The sequence below is a fragment of the Delphinapterus leucas genome, chromosome 1 (genome assembly GCF_059928025.1).
Source record: "Delphinapterus leucas isolate spDelLeu-1000000601 "Yukka" chromosome 1, BTC_Dleu_Yukka2, whole genome shotgun sequence".
Classification (NCBI taxonomy): Eukaryota; Metazoa; Chordata; class Mammalia; order Artiodactyla; family Monodontidae; genus Delphinapterus; species Delphinapterus leucas.
In genome coordinates, this window is record NC_143129.1 from 87987632 (window position 1) to 88008666 (window position 21035).

General features: G+C 44.1%; 1 protein-coding gene across 2 annotated transcripts in view; it reads left to right on the forward strand.

The window, feature by feature from the left end:
- The window catches only part of CD58 (CD58 molecule), a 44024-nt gene that overhangs the window by 14913 nt on the left and 8076 nt on the right, over nucleotides 1-21035 (forward strand). For both annotated transcript variants that reach the window (XM_030759868.2, XM_022583973.2), the window contains exons 2-4: nucleotides 6734-7030; nucleotides 14646-14915; nucleotides 20271-20342. In XM_030759868.2, coding sequence (XP_030615728.1) covers nucleotides 6734-7030; nucleotides 14646-14915; nucleotides 20271-20342 — 639 coding nt within the window. The remainder of the gene's footprint in view (nucleotides 1-6733; nucleotides 7031-14645; nucleotides 14916-20270; nucleotides 20343-21035) is intronic.

Sequence of the window (21035 nt, forward strand, 5' to 3'; positions counted from 1 at the left end):
TCTCAGTAGCACTTAACATCACCTGTGATACTTTCCCATTTAATGTGTTCCTCCCTGCCCCGCGTCCCCACCTTCACCAATAATGTAAAGTCCAGGCGGGCAGGATTCTGTTCATGTGGGCTGACAAACAGAATGTTTGTAGACTTAATAGGACAGATTGTTTGACACCAGCACTGACGTAGACATGTGAGGAGAGTGGCTGCTCTCCGTACTGTGAGCATGTGTGTTTGTGACTCCAGAGACTTAGTTCCGCAGGCTGCCACCGCTCCAGTACCCCAAGTGGGTGTCAACTGAAAGTGTGCTGTGGTGCTGAAGTGAGAGGAACAAGGTCATGGTCACAAGCCCCTGTCTGCAGGAGAAATCCAGCTGCTCACTTGGGTACAAAAATGCCCAAGGCCCTCCTATCTCCCAGCTTGAATGAATCTTTAACTGAATTGTCGTTATGGTATCATACACACAGGGGAAAATACCAAGATTTATGTATTTGGGTACTGAAACTTTCAGGGGATTTTTTTTTCTCTTTTCATCAAGTGAATTTTTGCCTTAACTGCTAAAATCTGCAGCCATGTGGAACCTTGAAGAAATTTTAGGAAGAGAAGGAAGTATTTTAAAATCACATTGTTCATTTCTAAGAAAAAACTCCAGAAAAACCTTTCCTCCAAATCCCAGAAGAGTGGTTAGCTCGGCTCTCAGCAATGGCATCAGTGAAATCTCCTCAAACCTCAGACAGGGTGTTTAACATTGATGAAGGGCTGATATCCTGAGTGGGTGTAAGCTTATCTGGTGCAGAGCCCTGAAGCCCACAACATGTGGTAGGTGAAACCTCGCTAAACCTGAAGGGGATGGGGAGTGGGGAGCCAGCAGACCCTCCAGTCTTGCTTTGGTTCTGGAGGCAGGCAGTGAGGAGGAAAGAGTTCTCTTCTGACTGCATACGAGGGGTCCCAGGCCATTCTGCAGCTTCAGTTAAATGTCTCCACCTCTCCTTGCGGAGTCATGGTTCTCCAGCCAGGTTCCACAGCGATTTGAGGTATTGCAAAGCTCAGGGTTTGGGGTGACTATCAAATATTGTAATTCTGTCAGGAAGCCCTGCCTTTTAGACGACATTTAAGTTGTATTTAAATCAGTTTAGTTAATTCACTCAACAGATATTTATGGAATGTCCTTCATGTGCCGGCAGGGGATGCAGCAAAGATGGAGAACAACCCTGTCTTTGTCCTCATGGGGCTGGCCTGACTATGGGATACCCCTCCGCTCAGATTGGAATTAATTGCCCGCTAATTCCATAAAATTTGATTTTTGTGTTCCCGTAAAATTTGATTTTTGTGTTCCCATAAAATTTGAACGTCCAGCATTTCTTGGAAACTTAGAAGATCCGGCAGTTTGCACGTGTCCACGTGGGTAGGAGCTGAGGGGCCTCTCCCTAGGCGAGCCAGCCTCACTAGAGCTGCAGCCTCCACTGCTCCCTTGTAGGTCACACCTGGCCCGTCTGTGGCTCCTCTGTTGGCTGAACGGCTGGTCTCTATCTCAGGGCTTCATTTGCTAGTTCTCACAGGCTTCTCAGCTGCTCCTGTGATTTTGTGTCCTTATTACTTCTTTGTTTGTCCCTTGTTTTCTCGCCACACACCCCGCTCCAGCTTTTCTTCCTTCCTGCCTTCGAGTCTCTTTTGTCCCCTTACCCTCTCTTACTTTTTCACATGTCACATATTCCTTGCCATCACACATGAGAAGTGCAAACTCTTAGACCTTACTTTGAACTTAGTTTCTTGGTCTTTAATTATGAAACCGTGTCTCGTTTTCCATTGAACATCTAAAATTATTTTTAAAAAACAACAGCATTATGAAACTTAGGTTTAAATTTGGGTTCCCATGTAACATTTTGGAGATTTGGGTTCATCACTATCTTGCTCAATCAGATCTTCTCAATTTCCTTATGTATATGAGGATGGGTGTGGGGCGGGCCAGGGTCCTCTGAGGACCTGTCCAGCCCTGACATTCAGTGATTTGTTGACCATTGAGCTTATGCTTCACTTCTAGGTTTCAGAGGTGTGCTTGACTCCCGACTAGAATGGTTTGACTTTTCTCATTCCCAACATCTGCTATTCCCATACGTTCTAGAAATTGCATTCTGACATACCCTGTATCACGTCACTGTCTTTAATAGCCATATACCACATAGCTAGCCAAATAAGAAGCAATGGTTAAAAGACAGACTATCTGGGTTCAAAAGCAGTTTCACTACTTAATTAGCTAGTCAGTTAACGTTTGTGTGTCACAGTTACCTCATCTGCAAAATAGGGTTAAAAATAACAACTGCTTAATATGGTTTTTCTTTTTAAGTTTTTTTTTTCTATCTATCTGTTTTTTTTTTTTTTTTTGGCTGCGTTGTGTCTTTGTTGCTGCGTGCAGGCTTTCTCTAGTTGCAGCCAGTGGGGGCTACTCTTCGTTGTGGTGCACAGGCTTCTCATTGTGGTGGCTTCTCTTGTTGCAGAGCACGGGCTCTAGGAGCACAGTTTTCAGTAGTTGTGGCACGCGGTCTCAGTAGTTGTGGCTCACGGGCTCTAGAGCACGGACTCAGTAGTTGTGGCGCACGGGCTTAGTTGCTTCGCAGCATGTGGGATCTTCCCAGACCAGGGCTCGAACCTGTGTCCCCTTCATTGGCAGGCAGATTCTTAACCACTGTGCCACCAGGGAAGTCCTGATATGGTTTTTGAGAGGATTTGCTGAATACATATTTGTAGAGTTCTTCCAACTGCCTAGTAGATAGTAAGTGCTATATAAGTGTTTGATTAAATAAACTAAAAATAGCAGTCAATCTAAATCCCAGGACCTGGGACTTCCCTGGTGGTCCAGTGGATAAGAATCCACCTTCCAATGCAGGGGGCGCGGGTTTGATCTCCAGTTGGGGAGCTAAGATCCCACGTGCCGTGGGGCAACTAAGCCCGCGTGCTCTAGAGACTGTGCGCCACAACTAGAAAGCCCACGTGCCGCAACTACGGAACCTGCGCACTCTGGAGCCCGCATGCCACAACTAGAGAGCCTGTGCGCTGCAACTACTGAGCCTGCGTGCATGCTCTAGAGCCCATGCGCCATAACAAAGAGCCTGCACGCCGCAATGAAAGATCCTGCGTGCTGTAACTAAGACTCAACGCGGCCAAATAAATAGATAAATATTTTTTAAAAGAATCCCAGGACTCAAGTGAAAATGCGCAGAGGAATTTGTGGCTGGGAGTTGGGGGAGGTCCCATTTCATTAACCCAGTAGTTACGGTTACCATATTTTCTAAATCAAAAATCAGGTCACTTTGTCTGCAAAATATTTGAGTTCCACTTCGGACTTCAAGCCCTGTGAGAAGAACTATCAAAACTGGGTATAATGATGATGTTTTTTAAGACTGCAAGAGTCTTTGAAATTGGAAACAAACACAGTACACATAGGTATTAGGTACCCTCATATCTTTCAAAAGAAAAGGTCATTCAGTATTCTTCCAAACAAATAAACCTCTAACAGTTAAAAAAATTCTGTCTAGCACAGAATATCTGTTTAGGCAATCACTGATACATTTTCCCCCTACCTCTATCTCTCTCTACTTCGAAACAGCAAAAACTCACTCTATGCCCAGTTCTCACACAGCCAGGGTCACCTACAGTGAATGCATTGATGGTGGCCTGAATCATTGAAAGAAAAAGAGGGAAAACCCTGTTGAAAGCCTACTTCATTTCAGCCATTGTGTAAAGACTCTCAGTCTTATTCAAACCTCAAAACAGTCTTTTGTGGCAGGCATCATGATTTGTTTTTTAGGCTGAGGAAACCTAGTGTGGCGAGAACTTTTGAAGGTTCACCCTGGGCGCATCTGCCTTGAAAGTCGGTGCCCTTTTCATTCTGCCCTCTGGCATGGTAAGGTAGCATCCCTGTGGTCCCTTTTCTGACCATTCACTGTTATCAGCAAAGTAACCAACTCACTGCTGACTCCTTTCCTTAGCTGCTGTTTGTTTGCTCATTCTTTCATTCGTTCAGGGTGTGTGACCTTGAGAAAAAAAATCACTCTCCTTTCTCCTATTCTTTTTCATTGGAAACAGTCATATTGGTAACTTACCTTAGGATCAGTCTTGGAGGTGCAACAGAAAAGACTTTACTATAGGAAGGAAATGGTAGACATAGCATCTACAAATGTAATGAATCCCAAATCTGTATCTTTCCCTGGGAACCCACAGACCTGTGGACCCCGCAGCCTCCTGGACAGCTCCACGCAGATGTCTTACAGGTCGCTTATGCTTAGCATCCATCAGTCAGCTGACGTCTGGGTGAAGAGGGGGAGGAGAGATGGCCAAGCAGACAGAGGAAGAAGTGCCTCTGAGGAGGCAGGTCCTGAATCAGTAAGGCGCTTGGCGTGTCTGAGGAAATAAAAGCAGTTCCAAAAGGCTCGAAGGAAGAGAGCGAGGGGGGAACGGGTGGGGAATGAGGCTGGAGAGGCAGGCAGGGGCCAGACCACAGGGTCTGTGAGTGAGGGGCTGGGCCATGTCAGGTCTGTTGTGGTCCCTCAGCTACCATAAACTTGCTGAGTGACCTTGAGCAATTGATATGTCTCCCGGGGCCTGAGAGATGGAGTTAGCAACACCACTGCACAGGGATGTGGAGAGGATTAAAAAGGGACACAAGTACGTGAACACGTAACTGGCAGAGGGTAAGCATTCAGTAACATTTTCTTCCATTTTTCTTGGTGCCCTGTCCTTTCACCTGTGAAATGGGGGTAATTTGACTGACTAATTGTTGGAGTTTCTTCCAGCTCAAAATGACTATGATTTTTTCTGAACTGGTCTCCCCCTTTTTCCACCGTTAGCTCCATTCCAGACTTTTCTTCTTCCTGTTCTCAAGCCCAGGAAACATCACCTTCCCCTGGGAAAGACAGAAGCCAGCTTTATGCAGCCAGGGAGGGGCAGTTCAACTGAGACCTCTCCTCTTCCTCCACCACCCTACTCTCATCCGTTCATTCATCTATTCACTTACAAGACATTTCGAGCCGCCACTATTGTGTGTGGATAGACTCTCACCCCTCAAATCTTACTCCTTTTCATGCCTTTTCATGGGCTCTGGTTGATCGGGAGAAACAGTACATGGTCAGGAAAGCCACAGAAGGATGCTGGTGTATTGCAGGCAGCCTCCCTGGATTAAGGGAGGTGGGTTCTAAAAATCCTTGCACATAGACAAATGGGGCGTATTTGCTTCTTATTTGAAATTACTGGATACAATTGCCTGCAATTGGTCTATTTAATATTTTTGATTTTTCCTGTGCTCTGTCAATTACCCTGATTGCTTCTAGGTAAAAACTTCAATCATCAAGTTTTAATTTCTCTTTTATGTCTCTCCCCTAACAGCTGCTCTTCTCTCTTAACAAGAAAGTCAAGTCTGGAGCACGATGCGTTGAAGCCCATTTTGGGGTATCAAGAATATCCCAATCTAGTAGTAATAGTAAATGTTTAACAACTGGATTGATGTGGAGGAGATGGGAGGTTCTGATTTGAAGCATGAGTCAGTTTCTCTGCTATAAATACTCCCACTGTGGTGCACTCCAAGCTCTCCAGGCTTCCCTGAACGGAGTCCGGCAGAGAGGCTAACAGTTGGTTCCAGCACGCCACCGCACCCAGGCCTCGAGACCTTAATCTTCATCACACTCCCTGACTTCCTTCCTGGTCATTCTGATTTCAGTTAATGGCACCTCAGTCAGCCAGGAAAGGAGGCCTGACGGTCACCATTAACACCTCTCATCCAATCACTAAATCCTGTTCATTTCCCTCTCAAATATAGAGTCTGTCCACTTATCCATCCCCACCGCCGGCGCCCTGGTCTGGTCTCCCGGTCCAGCCTTCTTTCACTGCTCCCGCACTGACTGCCCTTCTGGGTTTTCTCTGCCCTCCATCCTTACCCTGTTGACCAGTGTCCACCTTGCAGACAAAGTCAACCTACTGAAACTTAAATGTCATGCCGGTCTTCCCTGTCCGTGACCTTCCCTTTCCATTAGGATAAATTCCAAACACTTAGCATATCTTACCGGACATGGCCCAGCCCCTCACTCACAGACCCTGTGGTCTGGCCCCTGCCTGCCTCTCCAGCCTCATTCCCCACCCGTTCCCCCCTTGCTCTCTTCCTTCGAGCCTTTTGGAACTGCTTTTATTTCCTCAGACACGCCCAGCGCCTTCCTGATTTAAGGCCTGCCTCTTCAGAGGGGCTGCTTCCTCTGTCTGCTTGGCCATCTCTCCTTCCCCTCCTCACCCTGCTGTCAGCTTGCAGACTCCTCTTATCTTCCGGCAGTTTGCTGTCCTGTGTCAGTTTCAGCGTGATTTGCTAGGAAAGGCCTTTGCCTGGGTGGCTCTCCTTGTCTGCTCAGTGTCTCCTCCCTTGAGGGCCTGGAGTGACACCTGTCTTGTTTGCCGCCATATTCCCAGCATTGCCCACAGTACCTGGCACGTAGTTGGTGCTCCATAAATGTTGAATCCATTTCTTGGATTTCTGCGGGCCCCAGTTCCCTATTAAAGAATAAACTCTTACAGGGTCAAGCATGTTCTCCTTCCTATACTTTTTATCAGCAGTTTATCAGCTTAGTACAAAACGTAGCTAATGAATAATTTTACCACTAAATTTAATCATTTTCCCCCCACAAGGCATCTTGGAAGATAATTTTCTGCTTTTGATCGAGTCATGTTATCTTCCCTAACCAGTTTCTTTTTTTTTCTCCTAGATTTCATTAGCTGTGATTCCCAAGTAATATATGGAGCCGTGAACAAGAATGTAACTTTATACACATCGAGTTTTAAACCCTTTAAGGAGATTGTGTGGAAAAGAGGAAAGGATAAAGTTGTAGAATGGGATGACCAATCTGAAGTCAGAGCTTTTCTGTCTTTTAAAGATAGAGTTTACTTAGACACTGTGTCGGGGAACCTCACGATCTGCAAGTTAACACCATCAGACGAAGACGAGTACGGAATTGAATCCCCAAGTGTTAGAAATAACAGCAAGTTCACCCTCAGAGTGATCGGTGAGTATGCCGTGAATTGGTTTGTTCAAATGGCAGATTTCTAACTATTTTAAGAGACTAATACTAATCATTGGTTTATGAGAAATAAAGATTAGTCATCACCTGTTGTCAGGGTTTTCCTCTCTTTCCGGTACACAGGAGCCACTTTCAGCTCCCTTGTCATCCTCTTGGTGAGGAGAGGATGTGACTGAGGTCAGGAGAACAGCACAAGTTGGGCAGAGCTGCTGGCAGCAGCATCCCTTGTCTTGCTGGGAATGGGAAAGGGATGTAGTGGCATCAGTGAGCTCAGAACTCTGAACCACGGATAGTTGGTGCTCTATAAATTACAGTCCCTGCTTCCCCTTGCAGCTCACACAGGAGGTGGGATTTTTTTTTTCCTCCTCTTACCACTTTAAACTGGAACTGGGGATAGGATACAGGTTCCTCTGTGCTTCTCGCTGACGTTTCCAGGTTATTCTCCCTCCCTCATCTCTAAAGCGCTTTCCTTGTTGCAGTCATCCAGAGGCTGATGGGTACACTTTAATGTTTCTTTTTTTCCCCGGTTTTATTGAGAAATAATTGACATCCATCACTGTACAAGTGGAAGGCGTACAGCGTGGTGGTTTGATTTACATGCATTGTGAAATGATTACCACAATAGGTTCAGCTAACATCCGTCTTCTCATATAGATACCATAAAAAGAAAAGAAAGAAAAAAGGAAAAAAAATGTTCTTCCTGTGATGAGAACTTAGTATCTTCTCTCTTAACAACTTACCTACATACCATACAGCAGTGTTAGCTATAGTCACCATGTGGCACATTGTATCCCTAGTGTTCATATATTTTATAACTGGAAGTTTATACCTTTTGACCACCTTCCTCCAAATCCCCTTCCTCCCACCCTCCACCTCTGGTAACCACAAGTCTGATCTCTTTTTCTATGAGCTTGGTTTTTTTCTTTTTACATTCCACTAAATCTAAAAAGATTTCTAGAGATTTCTCTCTTTTTAGAGATCATACAGTATTTGCATTCTCAAGTCTGATTTGTTTCACTTAGCATAATGCCTTCAGGGTCTATCTATGTTGTCACAAATGGTAGGATTCTCTCACTTTTCTTTTATGGCCGAATAATAGTCCATTTATATATACCACATCTTCTTTATCCATTCATCTCTTGATGGACACTTACAATGTTTCCATGTCTTGGCTATTGTAAATAGTGCTGCTAAGAACATCACCCCAATATTTCCTAATTATTTTAGTGCCTGGCTCCTTTTCACTGTTTCTGATGTTCCTGCTGTCATAATTCTTGGTGCTTTTGTAATATTTAAATAAAAGTTCTTTCTAATATCCTGACTTCTTAGTCCTTGCTCTCCTCTCCTGTAATGATCTTCTCCTTCACTCTGCCTTACCTCTCCCCACAGATATAATGTAGAACTTGTCTTTACCAGTGATTCCATTCCCTCCATCACCTCAGTATCTCAGTTCCACTTCCTCTGCTGGAAGCTCAGTTCCTCTGCTCTGACAACTCTGACAGTCCTTCCCCGACTGATGTCCTCCCTGCCCTCCTTCTGCAGCCCCAGTGCCGTGCTCACTCCCTGGGCTCACTCTGTTGCAGACACACCCAGCTTCTTTGCTCCTTTTCTGATTGGTCATGCTCAATGATTGAACTTTGACTGGACGAGCCCAGTCCAGCCAGGTTCAATCCAACGTTCTGTGCTCACGCCTTGTAGCTGCAGAAAAGCACATCACCTTGCAGAGTCCCACACTTTAAAATTCTGATGATTTACTGCAGCTAAACCCAATATGTTCCTAGTGTCTTCACTCACCCACTCCCAGCAGTTTACCTTTTCTCTCCTCAAACCTTGAACACCTCCTTCTCCAGACCCACTGCTCAGCTGAAGGCTTTGCTTCTTGTTTCACTGAGGAAAACGAGCAACCAGAGGAGAACTTCGACAAGCTCTCACCACCAGCCTATCTGCTTACCTGTGCCTGACCCTGTATCCCCTGTTCTCTACCATTCCTGTTCGGCAGTTCTTACTTTCAGCTTGCTGAGTTCTCATCTGGAGCCAAACCCTCTACTTGTGCCCTGGATCCCACCTCCTCTCATTATACTCAGGGATGTCACTTCTGTAATTCTACCCACTCTCTCCTTACAGTAATTTCCTCCAGGAGATAATGACTCATTCCCATCAGCATACAAATAAGCGATTATCTGTACCATCATTGCAAGCCCTCTTCTGGCCCCTCTACTCCTCCACCTACCACCCACTTTTCTGCCTTCAGTCTATAGAGAATCTACTGGAAGAGCTGTCTACATACCCCCTTTCTCCTATTCACTTTTAAGCTACTCCAAACAGGCTTTCATCCCCACTGCTGTACCCAAACTCCTCATGACTTCCTCATGAATAAATCCAGTGACTCATTCTCCATCCACATCTTTCTCTCAGAAGTTTTTGAAACAGCTAATCACTCCCTCCTCTGTGAAACATCTTCACCTTAGCATCCAGGCACCACCCGACTCTAGTTTCCTTTTAAGTCACTAACAGTTCCTTCTCAGTTTCCTTTGTTGGTTCGTTCCCTTATCCCCTTGCATCCCCCAACCTCTTTGTTTTAATTTATTTTTGGCCGCGTTGGGTCTTCGTTGCTGCACGCGGGCTTCCTCTAGTTGCAGCGAGGGGGGTCTACTCTTCCTTGCGGTGCGTGGGCTTCTCACTGCGGTGGCTTCTCATGTTGTGGAGCACAGACTCTAGGCACACGGGCTTCAGTAGTTGTGGCACGCGGGCTCTAGAGCGCAGGCTCCATAGTTGTGACGCACGGGCTCAGTTCCGTGTCCCCTGCATTGGCAGGCAGACTGCTAACGACTGCACCACCAGGGAAGTCCCTCCCCCAACCTCTTAACATTGGCGACTTCAAGGCTTAAGCCTTGGACCTCTTCCCTTCTCTGCCTGCATTCACACCCAGGTGGGTGGGCTTATCACATGTCAGGGCTTTAAATAGCATTCAGTGTTGATAATGCATAGATTTAGAGCTCTAGCCCAGACTTCCACTGAGCTCCTTAGGTGTTTATCTGACTGCCTACTCTGTCTCCACTCAGATATCTAAGTGGCCTCTCAAATCTCACATGTCCAGCAGTGAGCTCGTGACCTTTCCCTCAAAACCTATTCCTCCCCAAACCTTCCCCCTCTTGGTTAATGGCAGCTCCATCCTTGCAGTTGCTCAAGCTGAAACCTTGGTATCATCCTTGACACCTCTCTTCCTCTTGAACACCATATTCACTCCACCAGAAAATTTTGTTGGTTCTGCCTTCAAAATATAACCAGAATCTGACCACCTCTCATCATGTCCTCTGGTCTGATCCAGGACTGCTTCATTCTCACCTGGAGGATTGCAATAGCCTGCTAATTGGTCTCCCAGCTTCCACCCTTGCCCCTCTACAGTTTAATTTTAAACACAGAAGCCAGAGTGGTCTTCTTAAAACAGAAGTCAGATCACATCACTCCTCTGCTTAGAACTTTCTAGTGGCCCCATCTGACTCTGAGTTACAGCTAAAGTCTTTACAGTGGCCTACAAGGCTATATGAGATCTGGCCCCTGTGACCTCCCCTTGCTTTTCTCAGATGTCCTAGTAATGCTTTTGCCTCATAGCTGCCTTTTCTGTGCCGCCACCCAGCACAGCTCAACCTGTACCCATCTGTCCCCTCTGCTGCGTCACAGTTTCACTTGTTTTATCCAAGATGTGGGTATAGTTCTAGCCCTACTTCCTCTATGTTAAAGGGTGTTTTAGGAAGATCCAACTGGTGGCAAACTGTGTAAGATGGTTTCCAGGGGATGGAGAAGAGGCAGAGTGCAATATAGCAGTTCAAGTCTGAGCTGTTTGAGGTGGTCTCAGTGGAACAGGATATAGCTGGGTGAATAGCTGTCCCTCACCGGTTCAGCTACCCAGTATCGGAGACAGTGGGAGGAAGAGAGAATTTCTCTGTTGTTCACCGTTGTACCCCCGGAGCCCAGCAAAGGATTTGAATAGGTAATGGGCACTCAGCAGATACGGAAGCAATTGGTCAGGATGATTGGGAGGTGGGATGCACAATTTACAGTGATGGGGGGGGGGCTCTCAGACTGGGTGACTGGTGTGTCCAGGAGATGATGAACTCCTTTTAGATAAGGGAAGCTTGTTAGGGTGTGCAGGCATCCTGTTAGAAGGATCAGTCAATGCCTTTGAAGAAGCAAAAATCCTTAAAACCTGCAAGCTGGAGATTTGGCAGTTGTAGGGCAAGCAAACAAAAAGATTGATTCAGAATTTAAATTAGAATAGAATGCATTTTACGAGCCCCTGTATAGAGTTTGTAAAACTGAATTGGAAACATTTAAGTTTCTCTTTTTAAAACTTGATGAAATGTTTGAAAGTAATAATTTTTAAATAATTTAAATTTAAAACTTCCATGGTGACTCAACAAAGGTGCTTGATTTTGGTAGTGAGACTAAGTGGATAGTCCTTAGGAAGCTCAGCAAAGGCCTGCAGAGGAGCAAGGTGCAGGGGAGGCGAGTTTCAATCAGGAGGCACTGAGTGATATTGGCCGTTAATGTGTTGACTTCAAGTTCTGGTTTGGGAATCTGGGTTTTAGCCTGTGGGAGTGGAGAGCCACTGTATCTGATACTGGAGCAGAGAAGTGCCTTGATGAAATATATTTCTGGAAGGTTAATCAGATGGGAGGTATCTACGGTGGATTAGGAAGAGGAGACGCCAGGTTGGAAGCTACTGTGATCATCCAGGTAGACAGAGGTGTTAGTAGTAGATGTTTGGAAAGGAAAGAATCAGAAGACACTTCCAAGAAAGAGTTAATAAGATTTAGATTTTGGTTATAAAAATACATACGTGAATGTCAAAACGATTAGTCATACTTCTTTTTTTTAGAAATGAGGAAGTCATACTTCCATGATGATATGTTAAGACTAAACTAATAAGACTCAGTAACCTTCCGGAGACACCAGCCCCTTCAGAAAGGATACTTTAGACAGGGCATTTCCTGGTACCTCTAGGTTCAGAGCATCTACATCCTTCTGTGTAAGGGAACACCTGGCTTTCCTCCTTCCCTCAAAGTCCCCTTAAAAATTTCCACCATCAGCATTTAATAGTCCTTGCCCATCCTCTTATAACCTTTATTGCATGGAGGCTGGTAATGTTCATATAAGTACAATTAACTGCTCTATCCTTAAAAGGTGTGGACTGGCATATGACTTTTTATTAAAGTTTATGGACATATAGAAATGTCATCAGATATGTATAAGAAATTCTCATTTCTTACAGAATAGTGAGCTGAACTCATTAATTATAAATTGACTAAGTTGTCTTAGGGATGAAGTAGGCACATTTCTTGCCAGTTGCTTAAGGCACAGATGTAACTAACATTTGTTAGATTATAGCTGTGGTAAGTCCCGTCATGGGCAGCGAGACTTTGGCTGAACTAGGTCCCGTCATGGGTAGCGGGACGTTGGCTGAACTAGATCGATAAACTAGAATCTGTAACAGAACAGGTGAACTTTTCATCTCCCAAACTGAAACTCTGTACCCATTAAACACGAACTCCCCATTCCCCCCTCCCCCAGTTCCCCGGCAACCACCATTCTATTTTCTGTCTCTAAGAATCTGGCTGCTGTTAAGAACCTCCTATCAGTGGAATCGTGTAAGATTTATTCTTTCGTGACTGCCTTATTTCACTTAGCATAACATCTTCAAGGTCCATCCGTGTTGTAGCATGTGTCTGAATTTCCTTTCTTTTAAGGCTGAGTACAAATGGGATTTTGAATGATCGTGGTTAGGATTATCTGTGGTGGGTTTCCAGTAGACCATGGGATTCTGAAGTGGTTAGTAGAAGAGGCTCCAAGTTGCTGCTTGAGCACTGGGTCCAGCAGTCATTTCTGCTCAGGACCTGTTCTTGGCCAAATCATGAAGCATGGCTTCTGGGCCTTCCAAGTGTCCCCTCACCTTCCTTATCCCTTTTCCCTTGAAACCAAGCTTCGTTGGTGCCTGCCTCTGCCACAACTCACCACTCGTCACCCTGCTTACTGAGAGCAGGTAGTCTACAGTGAATACACACTTGTGTGTGTGTATGTGTCTTAGAGTTCTTTTAACTAAAGAACACAACTTGAAGGCAACATGTAATGAATTATGTGAGCTAGATTAAACCTAAAACTTGAGGAAACGCCAAGCAGAAAGCGAAGTCGTGTGTGACTCAGGTCTAACAAGACAGGCTGGGTGTGTTATTTAACTGAGCCAGAAAGAAGTCAGGAGGAGAAGAGGGAGGCAAGATGAGTTGAACATATTTATTTTTTAGATTATCAAGTGGAGCTTGTGTTCCTTTGTCTTAGAAAATATTTTAAGTGACAGCAGAGTATCGCATCATCTTGATGAACTTTAATTCGCTTTTTAGTAGATGTTTGCAAGGTATTGAAATTTTATTATCCAAATGCTACCATGACCAATTTTTGTATATTCCATATATTTTTACATGTTTCTCAAATCTCTTGTGATTAGTTTTTGGTGGAAAGGAGAGATGCAAGAAGGTATATGAATTAATAAACCACTGACTAATGGGGTGAGCCAGTTGGCTTTGAGGTTAAATTTAGAGGGTGATGATGGCGTGTCATGACTTTTGTCTTATCCATCCTTGCAACTCCAGCTGCCTTAGCCAGCAGGAGGTGCTTCCAGAATAAACTTGGGGGTGAGGCCTCTAGACCGACAGGGCTGTGACAAGTGCCATGCCCTCCTCTACCTCAGAGCGGGGCCAGCCCACAGTACAGCTCCTCAGAACCTTTTGCAAAATCCTTTGAGTCAGGTGTGCTTTGGAATTCAGCCTTCTTCAGATTTTAGAAATATATATTTCTAATATATTTATATATATATAAAATATATATAAATATATATTATATTCTTCAGATATAAACTGTCTCCTCTTTGTGTGTTAAGAGGCACTTCACTTAGTTACGGAGAGCCGCTTACTCAAGCATGCAAATATTTTTAGTAAAACATGGCAATAAATATTTGTGAAAAATCTTTTGGCTTTCGGAACTCTTTGGATTTCAGAATCGAGGATAAGGCATTTGGGGCCTGTATCTATGTTGAATTTGAGCAGATAGATCTGACCCAGAAGAAGAGAGAATTCCCTCCCCTTGGTGCTCAAGGGGGTGGACTGCTCGTCTTTTCAAGCTCATAAGGAAGTTGGGAGCTCTTTCTTTTCTTTTTTTTTTTTTTTTTTTTTAAATTTTTGGCCGTGTTGGGTCTTTGTTGCTGCGCGCGGGCTTTCTCTAGTTGTAGCAAGCGGGGTCTAGTCTTCATTGTGGGTGGTGCACGGGCTTCTCATTGCAGTGGCTTCGCTTATTGTAGACCACAGGCTCTAGGGTGTGGGCTTCAGTAGTTGTGGCGTGCAGGCTCAGTAGTTGTGGCACATGGGCTCAGTTGCTCTGCGGCATGTGGGATCTTCTTGGACCAGGGCTTGAACCCGTGTCCCCTGCATTGGCAGGTGGATCCTTAACCACTGCGCCACCAGGGAAGCCCCTGCAAGCTCTTTCTGGATTTGCAGATGAGGAGTCTATATTACTCTTTTCTGTACTAAACGTTACTTTTTTTTTTTCCCAGAGTCTCTTCCATCACCAGCACTATCTTGCACATTGATTGATGGGAACATTACACTCCAGTGCTTGATCCTGGAAGATTACAACACCCATCTAGAACTCATACAGTACTCCTGGGACTGTCCTTCAACAATACAGTGTCAGAGTGGCTCAAAACCATCTGAAGTGTATGTTACGAAGGAAGGTGATCTATCACAGGAAATTCAGTGTATCATTAGCAATCCATTATTCAGAAGGACAACATCAATCATTTTGTCAACCTGTGTCCCAAGTGGTAAGTGACTATGTGTGTCACGGTAGAGATCCTATATACACGTGGGGTTCATGGACCTACATACAAGTAGTGGTTCATGAATTTCATACCACAGATGCAGTAACTAACATACATTTCATAAATTTGAAACTTAAATTGACTTACAGTTTTCACAGACACTCTACTACAGATATAAAGCTAATATTTTTTAGTACTTTCTGTGTCAAGTACCATTCTAATACATATGTTAATTAATTCCATCCCCACGCAGTCTAGTAATTATCCTTATTTCATGAGGAGAAACCAAGACATAGTTGGGAGTTTAAGTTGCTTGTCCAAGGTCAACAGCCAGTAAGTGGTAGAGCCTGGTTTTGAAATCAGGCCATCTGGCTTCAGAACCCATGCTCTTAATTATTCACAATACTACTTCCTGATATCCTTCATTACCATTGTGTTCTTCAAGGTTGCACACGTGCAACAGGAAGGTGCCTTCAGGGACTTCCCTGGTGGTCCAGTGGTTAAGACAGCAAGCTCCCAATGCAGGGGCCGCAGGTTCAATCCCTGGTCAGGGAAATAGATCCCACATACATGCTACAACTAAGAGCCCGCATGCCGCAACTAAGAGCCCTCGTGCAGCAACTAAAAGACCCCACACGCGGCAACGAAGATCCTGTGTGCCATAACTAAGACCCAGCACAGCCTAATTAATTAATTAATTAATTATTTTAAAAAACTGCATTCAATACGTTTGTCTAGGCTAACGCTTGGTTAATAGCATGACAATCTGTCTCAGCTATGGTCTTTTTATGTTGCTTAAGTATCATGTATATTTGTAATTTATAATTCTTCTTATCTGTTTTATACATTATACCCCCAGTTTATAAACAGACGGATCAGTAATTTGAAAGTGGTTCACTGAAGCGTAAGAGATGAAAATAGTAAATACTGTATTTCAGGATAATATCACAATTGTGAGGTGTGAGCAGGATTCTAGGGCAGATAAAAAATGTGAGTCTCCTTGGGCTGGGGTAGGGTGATTCCGTGAATAAATGTTTTTCTTTTTTTAATATTTATTTAGGTCACTTAAGTAATGGAAATAGAATAGAAATTTAAGTCTCCCGATTTCTGGAGGTTTTTTCCCATGACACCACCCTGACTCTTTATATTATATTATCTCAAAATAAATCAAATCAAAAAAATTTTTTGGACTGATTCACAGGAATTGGCTAGTGAGAACCATACCATGTTAAATGAAAATACAGACTGGAAGATTTTGTAGGACTGAAGACCAAGTTTCTTCAATAAATAAATTATACGGGGAAGAAAAAGAGAGGTGATGGGGGGACTTAAAGTTTAAGGAAATTTAAGAAACATATCAATTAATTGCAATGTATGGACCTTATTAGGTCTTGATGCAAACAGAAAAGAGTAAAAAACAGGAGCAATTTAAACAGCGATTCCATGTTTGATGATGTTGAACACAATTTTTTAAGTCTGACGATGCCATGGTTATGTTTTACAAAGAATCCTTATCTTTCGGAAATACATACTGAAATGCTTATAGCTTAAAAATTGTGCTCTCTGGAGTCGAACAGGGGCTCGCACCTCTAATTGCTCCATAGCAAGTGGGAGGGGAGAAGGAGAGAGATGAAGCCTGATCCTCCCCTTTAAAGATCAAGTGTAGCATGCATCACTTCCATTCACACTCCCTTGACCAGTCTGAGTTCATGGCCACATCTAGCTGAGGGGGGCTGAGAAGTGCCATCTTTTGCTGGCCATGTGCCCAGTTAAAACACAGGGGTTCTCTTCCCAGAGTGAAAAGGAGAGATTGCTTATTGGGGAACAACAGATACTTCTACCACAATGTACTACAAAATGAATATAACTCATACCATTTTAAAACATACACAAAATCTAAAAAACTTAAAGAATGACATAAGTAGTAAAAATAGATAGAGGTTCTAATTTTTTTTGCACCTCATTGCTCATCTTATGTTCTCCCTGGGGTTATGTGCCTAATTTGGAAACTCTTGGTCTAAGCAAGAGAAGATGGTGTCTTGGACTAGTAGAGTTGGGAGAAGTGGTTCCGATTAGGCTACATTGGAAAATAGAAACAGGATTTTCTAATGGTTTAAGTGGAAGAAAGGTGTCTAAAAAGAAATACTCAGATGACGCCTAGATTTCTGGCACAAGCAACGGAATGAATTGTGTTGCTATTGGACTGGAAAGCAGGGCAACAGCAGGTGTGTGGAAGAAATAGAGTTTGGTTTGGGACATGTTGTTTGAGATTCCCGTTAGATTTCAGATGGAGACGTCAAATACGGTCCTGTGATTTATGAGTCTAGGTCTCTCGTGAGTGGTTAGGGCTGGAGATGGAGATTTGGGCATAATCAGAGTACAGGAGGCATTTAAAGCCTTGGGACTAGGAGAGATCATGTGGAGAAGCAGTCATCAGAGAGGGGTGCTGAGACTGAGTCCTGAGGACTCCCGCATGTAGGGGCTGTTAAGGGCAGAGGATCCAGCAAAGGAGACTGAAAAGGATCACTAGGGAGGAAGGCAGAAAACCCCAAGAACTTGGTATCTCCAAAGCCGAGTGAAGAGAGAGCGAGCGACTGTCAGTGCACTGGCCAGGTCAAGAAGGAAGAACGTCATTAAGAACTTGTATCATTGTTGTTTCATCTCCCCTAAATCTCTGCTGTCCCAAAGCGATGACGGCATCTGGCATCGTCCCGTGGGAGAAAGGATTTTGGAAGGGACTGTATCAAGTAGCGTTAGATTCAGCTGTTTAAAAACATTTTTTTAAATATCAGTGACTTAAAAATGTAGATTACTTCTTTCATGCTAAAAAAAAAACATTGGGGAGGGAGGGATAAATTATGAGTTTGGGATTAAAAGATACACACTATTGGGCTTCCCTGGTGGCGCAGTGGTTGAGAGTCCGCCTGCCGATGCAGGGGACACAGGTTCGTGCCCCGGTCCGGGAGGATCCCACGTGCCGCGGAGCGGCTGGGCCCGTGAGCCATGGCCGCTGAGCCTGCGCATCCGGAGCCTGTGCTCCGCAACGGGAGAGGCCACAGCAGTGAGAGGCCCGCGTACCGCAAAAAAAAAAAAAAAAAAAGATACACACTACTATATATAAAATAGATAAACAAGGACCTACTGTATAGCCCAGGGAACTATATTCAATATCTTGTAATAACCTATAATGGAAAAGAATCTGAAAAAGAATGTATATATATGTGTGTGTGTGTATATATATGTGTATATGTGCATATGGTTGGCCAAAAAGTTTGTTCGGGTTTCTCCATAACATCTTACAGAAAAGGTAAAATATATCAGGTATATCACTGTGCTGTATACCTGAAACTAACACAACATTGTAAATCAACTATACTCCAATTTTTTTTTAAAAAGGATAAATGATGAACTTTTCTCAACTAAAAAAATAATAATAATAATAACTGGAGGTAGGCAGCCCTGGGCACATTGCTACTTTATGCAGTTGTGTGGTCCAGCTCCTGCACCTTCCCTGCTATCTCAGGCAGTGGGACCCAGGGAGGGGAAGATGGTGTGTCTTACCCCTTTCAGGGAGACTTTTGAGAAATACCACACAACGCTTCTTGCATCTCACGGCCCAAAACTTGCCACATGGTTAAACCTTGCTACAAGAAAGGCTGAGAAACTAATCTTTTAGGGGAGTGGTGGTATGCCCAGCTGAAAATCTGAATTCTTTTATTAAAGAGGGGAGAATGGGTGTGGGGAGCGACTAGCGGTTTCTGGCCAGGGGCCTCTCAAATCAAACCAATGGATTATTGCCTATTTGCTCTAACCCACCTGTGTTCCTACTAAGAGGAAAGGGTGTGTGTTCATACTCTAATTCGTTCTTTCGCTTTCTCTCTCCCCTTCCCTCTCCTCCCCTCCCCTCCCCTCCCCTCCTCTCTCCTCCTCTCCCCTCTCTCTCATCCAGGCTGTACCTGCTGTGAGTGACCCCACCCTCTCGCTTAGCAATGTGTGGTGATTGTTTTGCCATGTCCTCAGTATTCTGCCCTTAGATTTTTAGTAGGTGGATAGAGTCCACCTCATGAACACACATCATTCTTTTCTATTGTGGACACTTCGGTTGTTTCAGCTTTTTGATATTGTAAGACTGTGGTAAATATCTTTGTGCCTTTTTTGGAGGGAGGAGAGGGGCACATAACTGATAGTTTCTGTAGGTTAATATCTTAGAAATGGAATTGCAGGACCAAAGGACGTTAGTAGAGATTCCAATAGCATCAACTCAGTAGGTTCATGGCAAGCGCTAATAGCTGTTCTTAAGTGTATTGACTCAATTAATGCTCACAATTACCCTAGGAGGCATATTTATCAGTTCCATTTATAGTGATCCCCAAGAGGAAACTGAGGCACTGAGAGGTTAGAGCACTAATCCAACGTTGTCGCAATGATTTGGTGAGCCTGTAGGCACATCATTTAGCACAGTGTCAGCGGCTGTATGATGAACATTTCTCAGGCTTGCAACGCATGGCTGCCACATTGCCCTGCCAAGCACACGATACCAAGCTGTGCTCCCACCGGCAGGACAGGACGGCTGAATAGTGGACTATTTGCTGCTTTTAATAAACAGCACTGGGCCTGATATGTATCAACCTTGTGCATATAAGTTTATTTAGAAACACAGTCGATTCTCTTTATTCACGATAGTTATGTTTTACGGTCACTGTAAACACAGAATTAGTGCATGTTGAACCATTGCTCCCAGGGGAGATAGAGGTTTAGGTTCCTGCAAGCCTCCGGTCACAACATTTTTGGCAAGGAGTCAATACAGAACCTTGCTTTATGTGTGCTTCTGTTTAAAGACACCTTATTTAATATATGTGGTTGATGCATGAACAGTGAATTCACAGCACCATAACTGATGCCTAAATGAAGCTTATCTAACACGTGTGTTTTCTCTGTAAGGCACACACAGCCTTCTTATGCTTGGGAACACGAGGCAGCATTTCAGCACTGTGCTTGGGGGCCGTTTTAGACAGTGAAATAGACAACAAAAAAGTACAAAAATGGGAAACACATGGCACTAAATAGACCACAAATAGGGCACATGTCTACAGTACAAGGGCTAAAACACAGGGGCAGAGCATTGCCTTGAACCTCAGCCTGGGAATGTGGACATCAGGCAACGCAGGTTTCACCATTCTGTGGCCCATGTCAGCGCATGACCGTGAAAGCGCTGCAGGTATTGGTTTGGGGAGTACAAATAAATTTTAGCAAGTAGATAAATTGCAAATACGGAATCTACAAATAGGATCAACTGTATCTCTGTTTTGGTCAGTTCCAGCTAATTGTCTTTCTTTCTTTCTTTCTTTCTTTTTTCAGACAATACAAGGCACAGGACTGTGCTTTTCGCCATACTGCCAGCACTAATATTTGGTTTGCTGTTTTTAAAATGTACGTATACTTCCTTTTTTAAAAATAATAAGTTTTCAAACTGGAATTGGTTTTTCAAAGGCCAGAAAATGATTAATTTGAAGATGAAAACAAAGTTTGACATCTTAGGTGTTTCGAAAGAAACAGAACCTTTTTTGTTGTACTTGTTGTCTGCGGTTGCTGAGTGTGTCGGGTTCCCCAAGATTCTGCGTTATCTTGAGGTGGCATGAATCCTTGGGCCATAGAGAGCTGTACAGGAGTGGGAACACAGCCGAATATACTTAGGACTGTTCCACAGCCTCATATCTGTGGCCCACCTCAACATATAGTTATACTTCTGGTCTCAAGCCAGATTTTGCAAAAAAACCTCTTACTCTTGGCTGCCATGGTCATAATTCTCATGACTTATAGCCCAGAAGGAGGTCCCAGGTAGGAAGGAGCATTTGTTGAGTCAGGTGACATGGAGTGGGTAAAATGACCTGGTATTACCTGTGTTGCCTTCCTGAACCTTCCTCAGCCTCCAGAAAGGAACCCATATGCCCTGGAGAACTGGTAACCTCATCCCAGCCTGTTCTTTCCTGGTGTCAAGAAACCCCTCCTCAAGTCCCAGAGGATGTTGACTAGGCTGTAAATTTCAGAGTAGAGGTTCTTGAAGCCCCATCAGTTTCCATATCAGCCTTCGCCAAAAGGGAATTTCCGAGACTGATTTGTCAC